The sequence below is a fragment of the Ixodes scapularis genome, unplaced genomic scaffold (genome assembly GCF_016920785.2).
Source record: "Ixodes scapularis isolate PalLabHiFi unplaced genomic scaffold, ASM1692078v2 PGA_scaffold11__112_contigs__length_91849675, whole genome shotgun sequence".
NCBI lineage: Eukaryota > Metazoa > Arthropoda > Arachnida > Ixodida > Ixodidae > Ixodes > Ixodes scapularis.
The window spans coordinates 4,001,383-4,022,250 of NW_024609837.1; the positions used below are offsets into that span (position 1 = coordinate 4,001,383).

General features: G+C 48.8%; 1 protein-coding gene across 2 annotated transcripts in view; it reads right to left on the bottom strand.

The window, feature by feature from the left end:
* Positions 1-20,868, bottom strand: part of LOC8034576 (SHC-transforming protein 3) — an 84,309-nt gene that overhangs the window by 15,909 nt on the left and 47,532 nt on the right. For both annotated transcript variants that reach the window (XM_040213403.3, XM_029991004.4), the window contains exons 2-3: positions 3,421-3,802; positions 904-1,276 (exon numbers count right to left, since the gene is read on the bottom strand). In XM_040213403.3, the coding sequence (XP_040069337.2) occupies positions 904-1,095 (192 nt within the window). In that variant the 5' untranslated portion in view covers positions 1,096-1,276; positions 3,421-3,802. The remainder of the gene's footprint in view (positions 1-903; positions 1,277-3,420; positions 3,803-20,868) is intronic.

The following is a 20,868-nucleotide window of genomic DNA, read 5'->3' on the forward strand; positions in this document are numbered from 1 at the left end:
ACGGGTTAGTTTTAATAAGGTGATAACTACCCTTATTTTATCGCCCATCGTTTTTCAACGTTTTTGTTTTTTTTCCTTCCAACTTTACATGTTTTTTATTTTACACCATAAATGTGTCTTCGAACATGGAAAGAGAAATAACTGTGTTTCTTGAACATAAAACAGTGTGACCTTTCAATGGCCAATGATTCTCTCACATAGTTTAAATGCCACCCTATGACTGTTGTGATTGTGGCATCACTTCGTCTTCTAATTCGTTCTCCCACTAAAGTGCAGTACATTCAGTTCTTATATTTATCCATAAATTAATATTTCTTTTACACTGGCAGCATAACACCGTGTAACTATTGGCAATAATCAAATAATTACCAGGGCCAGGCTGACAATATCCCAAAAAATTCTACATGTTGATTTACGCTGAGCCACCTCGGCCCCTGCACCTCTCCCTAATCCGCGACAACAAACTCTTCCTTTTTCTAGACTCAGTCCCCTCTCCCGCTTATCAACTGCCTACATTCAACATGCCTACAACAAAATTTGCAATTGAATGAGTGCCGTTTCAATAATTGCCAAAGGTACAACCACAAAGGTATCCTTGAGCGACGCTGAAGTAGCTCAGGTACGCCAATCAGTGGAGGCCCGCCTAATATGGTTTGGATTGTCCCCAAGTCCATCTTGCCCGTGGCGTGCTAAAGACCTTCTCACGGAAGAGATTAAACCTCCTCAAACATTTACACTCCCCACTTCTCCAAAAGCTACGACCGTAAACTTGAGCCTTTTAAAGGTTTTCTGCTCCAACAGAACACGCCTGGTCAAACCCTCTCGCAGGAGCCTGTGCCCACAGCTTTCAATGACAGCTGAATGGAATACAGACCAGAAAAGAACACAAAAACGCAGACTCACCCTAACCCTGTAGGTGACTCCCAACCCCAGCACTTCTTGGTCCGTATGTAACCATCCCCTCGGAGGTCTGCTGACAAATCCCTGAGGCAGCTGGTGGTGACATGGTTCCTGCTGCTGCTGCTGTGCTTGCTGGTGATGCTGGTGCCTTGGAGCTGGGGTTGCCACCTGTCCCCACGACGCGGCTGTGGCCATTCTCCTCACCGGCGGTGTCCTGACGGCGGCTGGTTCGGACGACAGTAAGACAGACGCCGGGACGCTCGAAGGAACGGGGGGCGGCGGTGCTGGCGGTAGGGAAGAAGGCAATATCCTCGCAGACGCGTTGGACGTTGCGGACACCGGGGCTGGCACGGGTGGTGCGACGGTGCTCGAACTCCTGCAAAAGAGAGTGAGGAGGAACTCATTTGAGCCATTTCGACTTCTGCAGCAGCCCTCGGGTCAGAAGGCTCGAAGATATTGCTCGTCGTGGCTATTCGCAACTTTCGGCGATTGTGGTACCGCGGTGTGAGAATCACGCTCCCTAGCTCCTCGATGATCGGCTGCACAATGAAGGTGCTTGCTTACACCTTCCTGAAGTGCAAGTCTTAAGTTGCTCATATTTCATAAAATTATAATTATTTGGGCGTCGCAGACCCAACATCTTGCTGCGGCTTTACAATGAGCACCCAGCTGACAGTCATTTTGATAGGAACCAGTGTGCAACCTACAGGATGTGAAAGTTGAATTGTGGCGAGCCAAACCAGTCTACATACCAGGCACGGGGGGGGGGTTGCTCCCCCTTTTCCCTTCCGAAATCTTCAATTTTTCTGGGGCCTCCTCTCCCCCTCCCCCTCATGCAGCATTTTGTCACAAGTGCCCGCCCCCCGAAACAAAATCCTGGCTACGTACCTGCTACACACTATATGCAATGTATCTGCTACTGCATATTTTTCCCGATGTATCTCTCGTACCCCTCTCCTTGCCACAAAGAGCAGTAAACAGATATGGGAATTGTCAAAACTGCCCTCATTATTTATCACATTTTTTCTCAATATATCTGCATAGATAGCTTCTTTTGCATTCTGGCCTCCTACTTTCCTCCTTTCAGCTGCATACGTTATCTTTTCTATCCATGCTTCATCCGATCTGTTTTTCCACAATCTGGTTGACAGCCACCAAGTCTGCTTTCTAGATTTATCCACCTACCTCATGTATAAGTACCTGGACATTTCACTTGACCTATGCTCTTCCTCCATTGCCCCAAAGGCAAGGAATGAAGCAACCTTCTGGAGACGTTACTTCAATGCGAACTGTGCTGCGGTGGTGACCACTGGTAAAGCCAACGCCGACGCTACGAATGCCCCACCTGTGCCCATAAGTGTTCCATTCCACTGCTGGAAACTGAAAAGCAGCACACGCAACACCAATGTGCGTGGAAGGTACATGTATGTTTGGCAGCAACACATGTGTGCTCGGGACATGGGTGACAGCTACACATGTGGTTGCAGCACCAGCGCAAGTTACGCGGGGGGTAAGTGTCACAAGAGTGACAGTGACATATTTGAAAGCAATATACCTGACGGCAACATGTGCTGTTGCAGCGTTTGGTAGCCGTAAAAATGGCGGCATAGGAGACAGAGAAAAAGAGTGAACAGGGTACAGCGACATGCAAGAAAACAAGAATTACAAATGGGTGAATAGATGGATGGACACTGCAAAACTCTTCGAATTGGGTGGCAGCTTGCATCACCTCTGCAGTGTGACAAGTAACATGCAAGAAAGAACAGAAAACCAAGCATTAGATGTGAGTGGATGCATGAACTGGACCCCTCTAATCGAGCCACAGCTTGCACTATTTAGCCAGGGTACACGCAACACTAACTAGTAACAAGCAAAAAAAAAAGTGAAAGCCGTTTACAACTCCCTGTAACACCGAATTAGAGCGCAGCTCTTGAGGAGGAGGAGGGAAGGGTACTGGGGGGTGAAGTGACTTGGGGGGGTCACGTGACCTTGGGGAGTCACGTGACCATGCCGATGATGTCATCAGTGACGTCACTGATGACGTCATCAGTGATGATGACGATGACGATACGGATGCCGGTGACGTCATCGGGAAGGTCACGTGACCTCGGCGGGGGTCACGTGACCCTGGGGGTGGTCACGTGACCTCGGGGGGTCACGTGACTTCAGGGGGTCACGTGACTTTGGGTGTCACGTGACCTTCGGGGTCACGTGACCTTGGGATGACCTTGGGGGCCACGTGACCTTGGGATGACCTTGGTGACGCCGACGGCGACGCCGCTCAAGCCGGGAACGGGCCCCTAAGAGCTGCGCTCTAAAAAAAAAGACAAAGAAACAAGTATAACTGAATCCCCGAATTGGGTGGCAACTAGCGCCACATAGCGAGTGTGGCATGCAACGCTGGTTAGTAACCTGCAAGGAATGGATGGGTGGATGGATGCATACAGCTGGACCCTTTGGATTAGGTGGTGGCTTACAGCACCTGTCCAGTGTGTCAAGCAACAGTGTAGCAACACGCACCCTTGGGGCAGGCGGGTGTAGCGCTCGGATCCGGCGGTGCCCGTGGCCGCGTCGTCGTCTGCGCCGGCCCTGCTGTGCTGGCTGGGGTCCTCCTTTCTCCTGAGGTTGGCCTCCAGGTGCCTGACGAAGGCCGGCGCCCTGGCGTCCGCGTGGTCCCGCGGCGCCGCGGTGGCGCGAGCCAAGGCCGAGCTGGCGCCTCCGCCCGTGGTCGCGGGCGCCGAGGCTGGGGCCGGCAGAGAGCCCCGGGCTGGGCTGGCGCTGTGCAGGCGGGGCTTCTCGGCGGGGACGATCAGGCGGGACGCCGCCGACGGCTTGCGGAAGGTACGGCTGGCCGCGGACGTTGGGGGGCCGCAGCAGTCAGCCAGGGCGGCCGGCGCGGCGCCTGTCACAGACCACAGAGAGATGGCACAAGTCAGCAACCCGGTGGTTTCATTCCCTCTCTCTCTCTCTACCTGATGGTTACATACGCGGACTCTCGCCGAGTACCTCGGCAAACATGCCCGACAAATAGACCTTCTTACAAAGATGACCGCGATGCCGAAAGGAATGCTGGGGGGCACCACAGGTTTGTACATTTAGTGACACCGAAAATATTCTCATACAATAACATGTAATGTGCCATTAATAATGACCCTTTTTTTCACTGCTGGATGCGCTGCGCTTACTTTGTTTTGCCTGACGCGGAAAGCCAGTTATGTTCATAAAATATGTCTGTATAATTGTTGCTTATTTGTTTTGTCCGTTATAATTATTTTGAGACTTGAAACCCCGTCCTACCCCGCCTTCCAAGAGAAGGTTAGTAGTATCTCTAAATAACTAAATAAATAAAAATACAAGCACTGCCTATAGTTTTCATCGTGGTTTTACGTTACTAGTATGAATTGCATGCTTGTGTATAAAAACCTTCACACAAGTTGTCATTATATGAAACGAATCGGTATAATACACACATAAATTTGCAATAATCCACTAAAAGACAATTATTTTTCCTTTCAACCACTTTGCAATACATGACGGAAACCAAACTCAAACAACATGGTTACGGATCTATAAAACAGGCCCATTAAATATCCCTTGGTAAGGGGAGGGGGGGGGGGGGGGGGGAGCTCCCGGTTCTGAGCTGGTTTGAGCAGCTTCCCGGGGGGACCCGTTTGGCGACACCGAAATTTCCATTAAGGAAGGAGGCGTGGCTCATACTCCATGGGTGGAGGACAAACAACATAAAAAAAAGACCGTCCAGAAACCTAATACAAGAGAACAGGAAGGACGTTTGGGCACCGTTAAAGGCACACTCCCACAACCAAATAAGAAGCAACAAAAAAAAATTAAAGGAGGGGGGGATGTCCCGGTGCCGGTTTTGTCGGTGACGAGCTAGAAAAGAATGAAAGATAATAAAAACGAAAACGAGAGAAAAAAAAAATATAAAAAAGAAGGTGGGAGAGGAAGCTAGGTAGGTAGGTACTTCCCGGAAACAGAAAACCAACTTCCGGCCCGTAGCCGACACTCGTACACACGCGCGCGCGCACACACACAGACGCACGCCGCTTTCTGGGGGCACGGCAGGCAGGAGGGGCGCAGCGGAGGGGGCTCATAAAGAGGGGGAAACGGAAAGAGGAAACGGCTGCGCTGGTCCCCCCCCCCCCCCCCCCCCCCATCCTCCCCAGTTTGGTCGTCGGTCCCCCACACCCTCAACGTCCCGTCGGCTGCGTCGCATGCTGAACGACCGTGAACGAAACAAATAAATAAAGATAAAATAGGTTTAATACGTGCGCGATGAAAATTAGAGAGGAGTCAGAATGAGAGGCAATCAGACAACTGACGGAACAGACAGATCAGATAGACTTTGCGGTATGGCTGGCTAGCAGGAAAGTTCTGACGGTCTATTGAAAGAGAGCGGCCGTCCGGTTCAAGCCTACGGCGTGGAGCGTGATCTGTATGCCAGAAGCAGCGCATAGGGCTAGAAGAGAACATGCTAACAGAAACGGACGGACTGAGCAAATGGGAACGCGACCCCTGGCTAAATTTCTCATCTACAGCTAAGAGACCGATTACCCGTTGAGGCGTATCTCCATCAAGGCTGCATAAACATACAGAGCAAGCCAATTTTTTACCCAGGCTCGATCTAAAATGAGCAATAACTGCTCGTAGCAATCTAAACTTTTGGTCTAAAGTGTATTTCGCAGGTCGGTTTCATCGTCCAAAATTCCACAGCGTAGTTCCTTTTCTCTCTCTCTCTATATAGCCAGACTCTAACATGGTAAACCCTGGAGCCGGGGAAAAGAAGGGACGTAGGACAGACACAAAACGGCGGATGGCGACGCAGACGACCAAGTCGAGCGGCGGGGCATGTTTGGCACACGTACCGATAGATGGCGTCGGGAGAAGCGTCCGAAGGTGTAGCCGACCAGCAAAAGAAAGCAGACGACACGCAGACGAAATCCGTTGGCAGCTAAAGCGCCGTAGTTATCTTTTTTCCCTGTTTTTCTTTTTTGTTAGTTGGAGTTTTGTTATTATTGTACGCGTTTATTTTTAAACAAAAAGGTACCTTACAAAAAATGTATTGTTAATTTTAACAGACCACGGTCGTCGCGATAAGGAGGTAGCGCCATCTATCACACGTGTGCTCCAAACGCGTCCCGTCACCTGACTCGGTCGTCTGCGTCGCCGTCCGCCGTTTACCTTGGCAAGTTCTTTTGGCCCTATTTTGGCCCTAGTTTTCGCGGAAAGGGAGCTGCGCTTTGTAGTTTAAAAAACAAAAAACGACCTGTGAAATACACCTTTGAGCAAAAGTTTAGATTGCTACGTGCAGGCGCCGATTTTTACGGCCCGTTTTAGATCGAGCCTGGGTATTCAAGACACCCCATATTTCTATATTGCTCTTGGATGGTTGAGCGTTTCAGTCAGAAGGTGGAACACAATTTCCAAGGAATACTAGACCGATCTCACCAGTCAGTTGAGCGGGGTTGCAGCAAGCCCTGAGCAGCAACGCCGCTCAGGGTTTGCGCGAGCAGGGCACCAGGCGGCACGAGCACCTCGTGCCGCCTGGTGCCGCCGTCTCGTGCACTGGTACCTGCTTCCTGCGAACCACAGTTATGGCGGCGTCACGCATGCGTGGAACGCTTGGTGAGATCGGTCTCTAGGGAGTATTCACGGGCAGCCATAGCTGTGCGCGCGTGCTCACGGCGAGCTTGCCCAGTTTTTTTGCAACGTTCATTCGGCACCATCAAGATTGCCGGTCTTAGCAGCCTATTGATGTGAGGTCGTTCTGAACATGCGCTCTTAACATCGCCGTCAACGTGTAGCGTGAACAAAGCTTGTAATTGGCACGGGCTTTCCCGCACGAGCAGAGACATATGGCGGCGGCCAGTCGCTTTGCCGCTGTGGCGACCGGCATACAGATGGTACCACGGTGATAGTGAAATACACGAGGCACGAATAGCGGCACCTCGCTCAGCCGATGAGAGGCAGCGACCTTCGATTCAAGCCCACCGTACTTGTGGTTCACACGGCGAAGAAGCACCTCAGACTATCATCCCTGCGCATCAACCGACACTGAATCAGGGGCGGTCCAAGTTGATTTTGGACTCGGCGTGCAACGACACAACACCCAAAGGGGTCAAATGCACAGAGGGTTCGGACTTGGGTTTTCTTTTCACGTTACGAACAGTTACCAGCTAAGCTGTATTTTTTTTAATGATCATTACAGAGACCACGATCAAGCATCATTACAGAAAACGTCGACACCAAATGAATTGGGCGTGTGGAGTAATAAAGTACGTTTCAAGAAGCTGTAACTTTTACTTTTTTTTTTTCAGGCGAAAAAAAAAAAAAAAAAAGGAACCGTGGAGATTTTGGGGGGCGGGGGGGAGGGGGGTTCAACTTAGAAGCCCAACGTCAATGGAGTGTCGGACTGGCTTTTGGCAGTGATGTTTCACGTTCAAGAACTATAAAAGGACAACACGGGACGCGGGAGGAGAGGTTTGTGTCCCAGTAGAGGGGACAAAGGTACCGCCCTTCTTCTACAGCCACTAGCTAGCCAAGGCGATTTCGCGAAGTCCTTCGGAGGGCCAACCGCCGTAACCAATGCCGAGAGGCTCGGCCAATCACGAGGCTGGCAATATGTCCATACGTACAAAATACTGCACGCGCTGTGACACTGAGCATATCGACACGTCATGCTCAATACCAAAGCGCCCACTTTCTTTTTTCTTAGGTTTTGTTATATTTTTAGTATCGCAGGTATTATCAAAGTGATTTTCTTCTTTTTCTATTACAGAGAAAAAGAAAAAAAAAAAAAAAGAACAGAGGCGAGCGAGTAGAAGACTACTCGAGCGGAACGGTGTGACGCGCAGGCGCCGATCAAAAGAAACAGGAAAGCGGCGGCCTCGGCGGCTGCTGCTGCCACTACTACTACCCCGGTCACACGCTATCGAGCACACACGACGTGGCGGCGAGCGCCGAGGAAACGCTGCTGGCACGAGGGAGAAGAATAGGACCGAAACGAGAGCCAGGACCGAAAGTCGGACAACACGCACCACACACGCGCCGTCCTCGACACAAGCTACGGACCACTCGAAAGAGCCACCGAAGTCGCGCCAGACAGTCCGACCATCTTCCTCGTATGACTGATCACACAATTAAACCGTCTCGAGACGCGTTCGATGCACGCATCGAACCAATCTTACAGGAGAAACAAATTGGCAACCGCCAATTTGTTTCTTAGGGAAACCTCGTTCCAGGCAGACGACGAGCGGGTGCACGCTAAATAACGCTAAAGCACCGAATACCGTCGTCGACCCCTGAAACATTTGAAACGAAACCCGAGAATGCCCACTGCCCGTTGCGGGCCTGCAGCCTCGAGTTGCACGATAATAGGTCGCCTTCGAGCAACGAACTTGCAACGATCAAAAACGATTTTCTACTCTCAGTTCCGTAGTAATTGGCGCTGCTGTTTCCCGACCACCTAGAGCGCTACACTCGGATCAGGGGTGATCAGGGGTTCACGTCCGAATGACTCTCACGAGAATTTACCGACGTCACCCGAGAGACAGCTCGCGCTTGTTGCGCAGGAAGAGAAAAATGGCGGGATTCCACCACCGCGACACGCTTTATGGTCACCGGGGTCCCTTCTAGTTTTTTAACTGCTTTCGCTTCTAAGTACACCCATTATAAATCTCCGCTTTTGTTTCCACTCCCTCTCTTTTTTTACGGACAATATTTTGGCGAAATACCTGACCCCCTCTCATTATCCAGAATGGAGCCTTCCCCTTTCGTCCAGCAACCTTCGACCCCCCTCCCCTTTGCCCTTTCTCACGTACACGCGCAAATAAATAAATAGGCAAAAATAAACGTCGCTACTTCAGCGAGACGAAAACTACGACCAGGCGAGCTAGTCCCGTCGGCCTCGCAGAGTTCTCTACGTTCTTTCATTTCTTCCTGCCCCCTCGCACCCTCCCCATTTATTAGTTTATTTCCTTCCCTCCTCCTCCTCCCGACAGTTTCATTCACCAGACCGCGGATCCTCCTCGCCCTCTATCCATTCATAAAAATACAGCGAGCCAAGCCAGCCGCGCCTTCGGCAAGCCCTTCTCTGTAGCGGAGAAAAGATCGACGGTCGTGGGTCTCTCTCTTCCAGCAAACGACCTTGGACGAAGGAGGGAAAGGACGTGCTGCTGCCAGCCCTTTTCTTTTTTTTTTCTTTCTAGCCCCTCCTCCTCTTCACGTGCAACGCAACGCTCATACGGTCCCGTACTATGTGGAAACGAAACGAAGGAAGAAAAACAAAATCCTTTCGAAAGTTTGCGACGTGCGACGAGAGGAACACAGACGGACAGGCATGCACGACTGACGAAAAACAAAGCGACGGCATTCGTCCTTGCTCTTAGGCGCTCTTTTTTTGCGTGTGTATTTTTGAATCTTTTTTTTTTTTATTTTGTGAGGAACTATCTTCGTGTGCCTCACCACTGAGTGATGAACGTTAAACGTCCTCAGGCTGGCACTGCACTGGCCAAATTCCTCGTGCATAGCGGAAACACCAAATGGGGCTGTCTACAGCAAACGGATTACGGGCAATTACTGGGACCCCGGACCAGCGTCCCATCTGTGCCTCGTCCTGGCCTCCAATATGTGACGTAGAAGAATCCAGCATCACGGCCTGGTTAGCTAGGAGGAGGTCTTCCTTTTGTGAAGGGAGTTCAACCAAACACACCCCCTATCAAAGACACGTAAAACAACAAACACGCCGTATTTTCCCAACGCATAAGTTGCTGCCACGAAAACATTTCACCTGCGAGGTAGGTGTGTGTCATCGTACCCTCCTTAAGATTACCTGGAAATTACTATAGCGGGGATCTGTTTGTATAGATAAAGAATCAGTGGTTAAAACCAATTACTGAAGAAGAACTCGTGAGGACCGCACCTTTGGCCATCCGCCGCGGTGCGCGACTAAGCTGGGTGTTATTTCCCTCGATCTTGCCCACCCAGTACGTGTAAACTAACGTAGATTAGGTGGTACACAAGGGTACGTGTAGACTAACATAAATTAAGTATAAATGAAGTTTTTTTTTTCTTTTTTCTTCTTTTTCGTGAAATAACATTTGTGTTGTATGTAAAGAGCAGGTAGATGAAAATACAAGAATCAGAGAAAGAATAAAAACACGTAGGGAGAAGGACAGACAGCACAGTTCTTTCTTGAGAGAACTGCACTGTCTGTTCTTGTACCTAAACGTTTTTATTCTTTCTTCGATTCTTGTACAAAAGTAAACGTGTCCTTTTTGGCGCACCTATTCTAGCACGTCGCGACCGAGGTAACTTTGTCCGAGACTGCTTTGGAGCACGAGTTGCATGTTGTAGCGTACAAATCGCCATTTTCTCCACATCAGGTTATGGATAGGAAGAAAGCCATAGAGTAATTCGCATCGTAACACAAAATGTTACTACTTTTCTTTTTTATGTGGTGAATCATTTAAGACGGGACGTTAACAATTCTACTAAAAAGTGCGCGTATCTAGCAAACAGAGCATCATGTCTGTCTCTGACAACCAAATCGCGAGGGAACTCTTTCGCGAAGCGTATCCACCAAACGCTCTCTTGTTTCTTGACGTCGTGTAGGACCGACGCACTCGCCAGGCGGCGCCCCCGACAACGTGGCACGTCAGAGCCAGCTGAAGTCACATTCCGGCACTTTTCGGGGTGGTACAGATCTTCGGAGAGGTGTGCCGCAGGATGAGGTGATCTCGCGTTTCCGAGGGCGTTACCCAGGAAGTTCGAACACCCAAGAAGACACACGCCACGTTCCAGGAATCCGAGTGGGCGAGTCCTGTCTATTTTCTGTTCCTTCTACGTTTTGATGTTTCTTCTCTACCCCAGTCTCAGGTTAATTCAGCATGGGTAAAAAACATACAACCAAAAACAGCGAACTTGTCAGTATAAAGTAGAACGCTACAACTTCAACAGAAAAAAATAAACATATGGAGTCACGTTCGAATTTTGTTACCGTTGAGATGAGGGGTAGGATTTAACGCACCAATTAAAAAAAAAATCGCCCGACTTCAAACATTCCGTAAGGGTTGGTAACCAGCAGCATTTTATATCGCAATTAAGCGGATACATTCCCAGTGATGTGATTGGCCTAAGCCGTTTTGGAGCAGCTAAAACAGTGTTTTGGAGCAGAAAAAGTGGCTTTCGGAGCAGATATTCTTAGAAGAAAAAAAATGTATATATTAATTTCAAGTGGTGGACAAACGAAGGACACATAACTCGCCGCAGTCAACCAATCATTGTCAAGATAGACCACCTGGAAGTCTTTCAACATGTAACTGAAATGCCAATGACATGACACATTTCGCAATGCTTCAGTTAAATGATACAAACATATCGGACCAAACTGCACACATTTAAATATATTTGAAAATGACCCGCTTAGTAGTAAATATCCCAGCATTAGGTTGACTAGTTCGATAATAAATAATGTAAGCAGTCCCGAACTGATGAAACACGTAACTACTGCCGTGCAATGCGAAATTGTCGCGTGAGCGGAGATGACTGTTCGATCGAAACCATGCCACTCCGCTCCGTCTCCAACTAATTCCAAAAATTGTATGCAAAATGTAACTGTCCAACATACGACAAAAAAAAAAACAAAAAAAAAAAAAAAAACAGTGCAGCGGCGCGTGCTTGCCAGGCCGGCAGGCGAGGTACAAACTAAACACAGAAGAAAAAAAAAAGGAAAAAAAATTGATTGCATCGATGCAAGACATTGCGAGCCAGGGTCAAAAAGTTCTCGAAGCGCTTTGGGCAACGACTGAACTCGAGAGAAATAAGCACGCTGTGCGGGTTCAGCATGCGGACGTTGCCATCTTTGCTTTAGCTCACTTCTCTTCACCAACTTTCTTTCGCGGCCGATTTTTCACGTACCGGGGTACGTCTCGAAAGATAGCCCACCGAGAGAAACCTAGGTAATCAATACTTCGACACAGCAGTCCTTGAGCTTAAAGGATGTTTGTAGTAGAGTATTAAACAAGAACATGACTGTTGATAAACATGCGGCAGTCCTTACGTTTCAGTTTAGAAAGTGCCATAACTGCAGTGACGTGGGGACGGCAACACCCGACGTCGTGCGACCACGGTGATTGGAAGGCAGGGACCGATTATAGTTTGGCCACGGCCGTTGCTTTTAGGAGCCAGTGCTTCAGCCCATTAAGTAACCCCCGCCGCGCAAAAACATGGTTTGGATTCACAGCATGACGGCATGGCTGGTACCCAGCACGCTAGCGTCGGAGCGTCCGCACACGCCCACGTCTATCATTAAAATGTTTTTTTTTTTTTTTGTTTTTTTTTAAGACGCGAGACGAGACGGCGGGAAAAACCATGCAAGAACGGATGAACGACTGATGCAGGGTACTTTGTGTCGGACGGCTGCTTGCACCACCTAGCTCATGTGTGCTCCATTACGGTACTCAGTTTAGTTTTGGTTTTGAAAGGCGACCGAAATTGTTGTTTTTTTTTGTTTGTTTTTCTGGCGCAGGTTTGGCGCAGATTACCCAAATGTTGGCAAAATGTAGCAGGGTTAGCCCCTAGGCGCAGTTTGGCGCAGCAATCACATCACTGCATTCCCCCGCTAAATTTAGGGGGAGAGGAAATTGTGACGTAACGTGACAGCACGCGACGTCCTGCGGTCAGACCTAGAGCCACTAAATGAGCTGCGCTTAGAGTATCGGCACTCCGTTCCCCGACATTGTTGTGGGTGCCGCCATTTTGGAGCTTGTGCAGAGCAGACGCAACTGCCGATCGTCATGATTCAAAAGTGCGACTTCCTCAGCATATAGATTCGTTGTTAGGAAGGTCATGTAATATTGCTTTGCTCTGTCGCGAACCGTTTAAACATTTGTGGAGGGCGAAAAAGCGCTTCCTGTGATTTCAGATAAAGCTTCAGACACCTGGCAACCATGATTTTAAGCCACAATATGGCCTAGTGTCGTTACTCTGAAGCGTAGCTTATTTAGTGGCACTAGTCAGACCAACACGAGCAAGAAAGAATCTTTCTGCATGATCATAATCGAGATATCACGTGCACGATATTTTCAGCCATGAAGAGTTACTACGTTTAACTCTCGCGCGCCTACAATAACTGTTTCTCGCTACCACCGCTAGGGGATTCTTTTCGGCTTCTGGTTGGCCGAGAGAGCGCGTCAAGCCCTCTTTCTGCGTCTGGTGCACGCCCTGACTCTGTCCGCTCCTCCCATTGACCAAACTCTCTCTCTGTACGGCTCTCGGTAGACCTAAAGCTAGCTGTCGTTGCCTCCACTTAAAGCCAACATTCAGCGAAAAATCACCGAAATTTGCCCCGCAGCTTTTCGTCGCCGGCGAACACGGGGCGGGGTTTATGGCGTAGACAGCCTCGTGAGTGGTTCTTATCGACCGACGGCGCAATCTCATTGGCCGTGGAGAGCTACACATCTACATATGACCGAAACTCAAGCGACGTTTCTCAAGCTGTGACGTCACGCCGTTACGGTACACATGTAACGGCGTTGCCGGTAACTTTTTATCTCACGTGTAACGTACTTGTTAGTTTCTTTCAAAACACTCGTGGACTCGAAGGTGCGAATCAATAACTACTGCACTAGTCAAATAGATTGTCTACAGCGGAGAGAAGGTCGCCACTTATTTATGTGACTGACCCTTCACCGAGTTTCACCTTTGTTGGTGCAATAATAATAATAATACGCATTACTATAGTATTAGTATTACTATAGTATTAGTATTACCGTCAAAGCCCCAAGAACTTCTAGGACTAATCCCCCCCCCCCCAAAAAAAAAAACCTGCAATAACGAGTAATTTAATAAAAAAAAAAGTCTTTTAAATACATAAAAAAGGAATCATGCTTTTGTCAAAAACCGGCGCTGTGCATCGGCGTGTGACAAAGCTGCACACAGCTCGTGTTAGCGAGCGCACTCCTCACGCAACACAAAACACGTAAAAAAGAAAAAAAAAAATGCGTAGATTTAGCTTTGTTATTGGTTCATGCATGCTCCAGTTCCTCAAAGGCATGCGGACGTGTGGTCATTTCTACGCGAGGCACATTACAGGGAGTATTTCTTCGGCGTCACATCGCTCGTACACACCGTACAAAAGAGCATTAAGGAGGTTTAGGGAACCGTTTTTGCACAACCGATACGGCACGATGTACCGTACCGGAGGGCCTCCGTCATACCGTATCGGAAGTGCCAAAACGGGTCCCTAAAATTCCCTCTTATTATGTGGACACGCTTCATGGCATGCTTCAACTTTGTCTCACAGAGATGCCTCGAACATCGTGTCTGTAGACACCTTTAAAGCACAAAATTTTGTTTCATATCCCCCCTCCCTTATAACCCCCAAAATATGTTCCGTCCCATCGTGCATGTCCCGTTGAATTTAGCGGGGAATTTAACGTCACAAGACCTAGACACCACTTCAATTTTCCCGTGAAATTTAGCGAAAAAAAAAAATTGACGTCACGGAAATTATACATTGAATCATTTTCGCCGCTAAATGTGGGGGGATTTATGCCACGGGATCTGAGGTCGCGCGACGCATTGCAGAAATGTAGTTTCCCGCTAAGTTTAGCGGGAGAACTGACGCCACGTGACTTTTGTATCGAGTCAGTTTCCCCGTTAAATTTAGGGGGGAAATTAAGAGAAAAACAGGTTCTTCAATCACTTCCCCGAACAACTGCTTAATGCCTCCTAAAAAAATGTAAACGATCGCTATAACTTCTTTGTATGACCAATGTGACAAGGAGGAAACACGTGCGTGCACACTTGTCTTTCGCACGATGTATAGCAGACCAACGTCAAATGCGTGATACTCCATCGTAGGTTAGAACCAGGGGTGTCACCAACTTTCGCCACGACCCGTGGCCCCGCCATGGCCTCCAACACGTGACGTAGGAAACCCGAACGCTACAGCCTCGCCACCTCGGAGGTGTCGGCAGAAGCGAGAAGGGGCTCAAGGACGGAAGGTGCCGTTGCATACCTGTCTCACCAGACGAGACGCCAACACCGTATACAGAGTTGCGCCGAGAACGTCGACAGCATCGCGAAGTAGATAAACACCGTCGAGAAATGCATCCGTCACTCCTAGGACCGCCGCTTTTCCGCCGAATCCACGATGTTACGCCACCTGGCAACGTTGAAGTTACGCGCTAAACTTTTCCCGCACCCTCGAGGGTGTAAATCAGTCCGTGCCACAGTTGGCTGAACACCCATCAAAAGTGGTGTTCGCCCAACTTCCACGCAGCACCTATTTGCACACCCTTCAAAAATAAAAGGAAATGGCGTCGTAGGGAACAGCACCGTATTTTAAGGCTAAAAAGGATGTATTGCTCGAAAGAAGGGTGCTGAAAGGTTCAGAACTGGGTGTAAGTGTCTGAAACAGTCTTTTTTATACCATTAAAGGAGCAATGCAACAATTTTTGTACTTTGCGCAAATACCGCTTAAAACGGATCCCCAACGTTAATGACCTATGAAACACGAATTCGTTTTTCACCCAACGCAATAGAAGTCCCAGAAAAAAAATGAAAGAAAAACGAACAGCGTTCACCCCCTCAACTCGCAGCCAGAACAAGCGGCCACGTGATCTGGAACCGATTATATGCCGCCAGTGTTGATCATAGCCACGCGCTGGGGTTGGCAAAGCGCAGGACACGCGCTGAGTTCCAGACATTGTTATGGCTCGGCTGTTGTCGTCGTTGCAGCGATTGGACACGGGCATAGCCTCCTCTATACGGAGAAAGCCTGGCGCGTCGCGAGAAAAGACGGCCGCCGTAAATGGGAAAGGAGGGGCGGAGAAACGGGAGCGGAGAGAACCTTGCCTGCTAGCGCCACAAAAGAGCGAGCGGCCAAACGCAGAAACAATCTTTTTTTTTTCTCTCTTTTCTTGTCGCTATCGTGGAGAGGAGAAACTCACCGTCCACCCTTTCCCGTTTCTCCCTGCGCCCTTTCGAATCGCCGCGCCCGTTTCTCCCGGAGTACAAAAACGACGGTGACGAAAACACAAAAACAAGCGTGGTTCGGGGAGCGGCCGCTCATGTCCCAAGCGCTCGCTGTCTAGGTCTGCCCTTTCTGCTCTGCGCTACCATATTGGTCACCGTTCGGCGCTCTCCTCCTCTCCTTTTTCCTGCGGCCGCGCGCTCTATGGCTCCGTCGTCGATGTGCCAGGCTTTCTCCGTATAGAGGAGGCTATGACACGGGTCACTACCCGAATGCTTCTCGAGCTAGCAATTATCACGAGCCTAAGTCGAGTGCCCACGCAATGCTCGGGTCCAATCTATGAACCGCATTCAAATATCGTCACTTGGGTGTACTGCGATCCCCGAGTTACGTCATCAAATTTTGCAAAGGAGAGATTGAATGAAAATGATCGCTTTTGTCCTTGAAATTACACCGCAACAAAGGAGTTTCTTGGCCAATGGCGTTGCGTGTGAGTATCCTTGAGTCCCAGGTGTGCCGGTAAGCTCGTGTAGAGAGAAAAACATTCCAATTGAAAATCGTTGCACAGCTCCTTTAATGGTGTAAAACTTTGTATTGTGAAGGGCGTTTTCCACACTCACCGTAACCTCCACCACAAGATTCCAATCGACACCATTTCACGCAGCAAAAGCAAATGCTTTTTTTTTCTTAGCTTTTAGCATGGATTTTAACAGAAACCCATAAAACAACTCGTTCGCTAATCTAATTTCCCCGTTAAATTTAGCGGGGACATTGATAAAAACGCAGGCTCTGTTTCCACTCCCGAAACGACCGTTTAATGCGTGCCAAACAAATTTCAACGATCGCTCGTCAATACTATACATTCTGTGCATTACACTGTACAGGATTTTGGAGATAAAGGTCCACTGCGAATTCTCTCAACACTGTTAACACGATGGAAAGCGTACGTTCGTCGAACCAACCGAAGAAACAACAAAGGTGGCGTTTCGAAGTGCGAAAAAGACCCGCCGCTGTGTTCGCATTTACCGTGCCGCACAGTGTTTATCACGCTTCCAGAGGATAACCCAAGTGCAATCTGTCACCATTAACTAGCCAATTATAACGAACAAAAAACAAACTAACGTTACAACAGCGCTGCGCGTACACTGCGAGGCCACCGACGCAATCATGCACGTCGCTGATGAGATACCAACTCGCATATGACGTCTTTATCCTATTCAATAAAAACCCGTTTCGAGGGACGCGAATGTGACGCTTCTACAAACGCTACAACTGTAAAAAAAAAAAAAAAAAGAAAAAGAAATTGGAGCGTCAACTTTTTGGGAAAGCACTCTACGCGGCAGATCACCAAATGATAAAACCTAAAATACCTTTAAAAAAAAAAATACTGTCAAAGCTACCAGAGGGAGCGCGTGGCTTTATCTACGGCGTCTCGTTTGCGCGAGAGCGCGTACAAACAAATCGGGAGATAAAGTCACGCGATTGCGAGAGTACCGCGGACAGTGTTGCACATTATACACGTGTTTCGGTTCCACTCAACTCGCGGTGAGTCGCTCTAGACGAGGTGAAGCTATCTTTTTCCCATTTCCTTATTGATATATATAGCTCTCTAGACGTCTAGCCACTGAAATTACAAACGGCCACCAGGTGGAGCAAGCTACCGCCCGGTTAAAACAGCTCAGCTGTACTCTTGCACGTGCTTTCACGCGCCCAGTTTCTCGGTGCAAAAAAAAAAAAAAAAAAAAAAAAAAGTGGAGCCATTTGGAGTACGCCCTCGGATAATACGAACTCAAACGTTCGATCGAAACTCTGTTTACGCCTACAGTTCGCACCAAGGTTCCCACGAGCTCAATTGATGCACAGTGTTCGTTGGACTTTAGTCAATAGAAATGACCGGCTAGATGGCAAGACGCACTAGTAAAAACTCGCAGTAGTACAAATAGAGGGGCACTATTTTCTCTTTTTTTTTGGGGGGGGGGGGGGGGGGGGGGGGGTTTGCATTCTCGGGTCTTCACCAGCTCCATAAATGTTCACAAATTAAAAGAGTTAAAGCTAAAGTTCGAACTTTGGATGTAGGAGACGTAATACAGCAATGATGGCTTGAAAACTCTAGAGTGCCTTCATACACACGCGCGCTTTCATGTAGGCACCCTAGAAAACTCCGTTTGACGGCGCCCCCTCGTGTGTGCTCCAAGGCGCAGAGAGGTAGGCGTGTTCTTTGCTTACATTTTTAAAGGGGTAAATCGGCCACCCACAAGCGTAATTTCGGGATTTTTAGGAAGCTTAGAACCCGTGGATTGAGTTATCGCTAAAGAATAGACGATCTCAGAAACCACTTGAATGCCCCTTTAAGTCTGGCTCCTACTAAATTCACTGGATGCTGGGCAAGTCGCGCCGTTGCCTTCCCTGCCAGCTAGCCGGACACAAACAGATATTAACATACAGACGACCAAAAACCTCGCGAGGTAGTTGGCTGATCGCTGTCATGGCAATCGCCATTTCGGCCCCTTCGAAGCTTCGAGAGGGTCGTTCTAAACCAGTGGCACCAAGATCGCCATGGAGCATCTTCGAGTACTCATGGCGTTCCTCGCCAATACAAACTCCTTTGGCACTGTCAGAACAACCTGAGACGGTGTTGTTCTTGTCCTTTTTAGCTCCTTGCCTCTGGGTTTTTTCTACTATGATACTCTACGTTGCAACACATGTCTGGACCAAAGTTTATTTTCAATAAAAAAAAAAAACTGTCAGGTAAGTCAAATAAGCATGGAGGGCTGTTTCAGCTTATACTGTCCGAGGTACTGCAGCCAGAGATTCCACAAAATTCCACCGGACAACGACTCTTAGGGCATTCCTTGCTTCACCGCCCAAGCGGAGCACATCGATGATCTTCCTCTCATTAATGGCCCGGACAATTACCGCCGTATTCTTTTTCGCCACCTTCATGCTTCAACGAAACGTAATGTTCCGTTGAAAGCCGAAAGCTGCTGTGCCGTCTGTGTCGCTCTTCTGAGCATTTTCTTTTTATCGTTTATCTATACAGTTCAATAACATCCGCTTCCCAAAGAACGACAGCGGTAGATAGACGTAGATGTTCAAAGCTCGTAGTTACTTTTATATATATACATTTTTTTTTTTTGCCTAACCAAACTATGTGAACCATATCACGCTCAGATATTCGAAGGAAGTTTCAAGATCTAAATGAAGATTCATAAGTCTACTGCGCGTACTTTTAGACGGGGGGAAGTTCGCGAGGCTGTCTCCGCTGTTGGCGAGGAGATCCAAATATCCTTGCACGCCACCCAGGACGAAATCATGTGCAAATAAATATCATCATTAGATAAAACAGCAGCAAAAACAGAACGGGGGCAAGAGACCCTCAGGCGTACGTTAAAAGCAATGCGTAACCGCATTGTTGCTCGAAAGACTCCGAAGACGACTTCAAAAGACGGCCCCACAACGCGAAGACCTATAACATTATCCTTCTTTTGTGGGAAAAAAAAAACAACAAAAAAAAAAAACAAGAGAGGGACCCCCCGCGTCAAACAAGATCAGATTCGTGTCAGCAGTACGCTGAACTTCCCTTGCACACGCTTCACACGATTCGCCCACTTTCTTCGGAAACCCCAAAAGGCGGCTGCCTATCGCGCAGGCCGCTTAATGACGCCCTTCGGGACTTTAACTGGAGTAGGCTTCGCGCAATCAAACGACATTCAACCGCGCTGCCAGTCTTCTTCTGGTAGGTACGACAAACACAGCACAGTCTCGGTCGCGGTAAACACACTGTGTCGCGATCATTAAATCGCGCAACCACGACCGACGGTACACCGTCTTCGAATTGCGTTCATTCCATGTTACCTTGTACACCCTGGCTCAATGTTGCATCGCGTGCCTTCAAGACTAGCCTAACCCCACCAGGTTGAATACTCCTAACCATGTTTGGACTTTCGGTCACGCGCATCGGGTAGTCAAATAACTCTTATTAGATCTTCTGCTCGTCTATATTTTCCCACAAGCGTTCTTCTTGAAAGGGGCATAAGGGGTCCTTTAAAGCCCTATTTTTGATGCGAAAAAGTTCTTCATCGCCCAGTTGCCGGTTTAGTACGCCAGGGGGCGACGGTGCCTGAGGCGAAACCGTTCTTCACGAGCTGGAAGAGTTCTTGGGGCGTCGAAGAACCCTTTCAAGACGGATTTGCTTTTCAGAGTGCACATCTTCCAACGCCAGACAGGCTTCGTGACCCTATCCCAGTCTACCGCGTTATCCTTAAACACAACTGTTGCCTTCACCAGCTGCATACTATTTTTCGCGCTAATACTAGACACTCTGTAACTTCAGCAATCCGTACCCGACCGGATGCTTGTATCTTATGTCCACCCTACCTAACAGTGAAATCACGTCCGTCGTTAGGTCATCGTTACTGTTCAGTCGCGACTAATTGCCGACGTGTCAGTGCCCGACCTGTTGTGTATCATCCTGTACCACGGATGCGAATCAATCCTTCAAGTACACCATAAACCTCGGCACTCTATCATCTAGGTCCCGCTAGTGTCAGGCTCTTTGACCTTGCCTGCGTGTAACCGTACATCCACAATAAGTAGAGACAAAGGGAACGTCATTCGAGAGCCACTACCAACGTGTGACCCATTTCCTTCCACACGGGTCGCTCGCTCGTGCTACCTGGCGGTTCGAGGAAGAACCGCTCGCGTACGTATACACGCGTCCGAGCACATTGTGTCCGCGACTGTAGCATTGACCAGAATATAAGCGGAAACATCAACTCGCCCTTTCTCTGAACTAACTACCTCCCAGCTTCTCAAGTCGCTCTGACTGAGGCACGGAAACGTAAGGCGAGGTTTAGGTACCAGACTCTGAACTCTCGCAGAAAGCGACATACAACGGACCTGCGCACTTGTTGTGCGCAGAAACCGGACTTGAGATGAAGGGCATGTGCCCGCAGCGCTGGCTGGTCTACAAA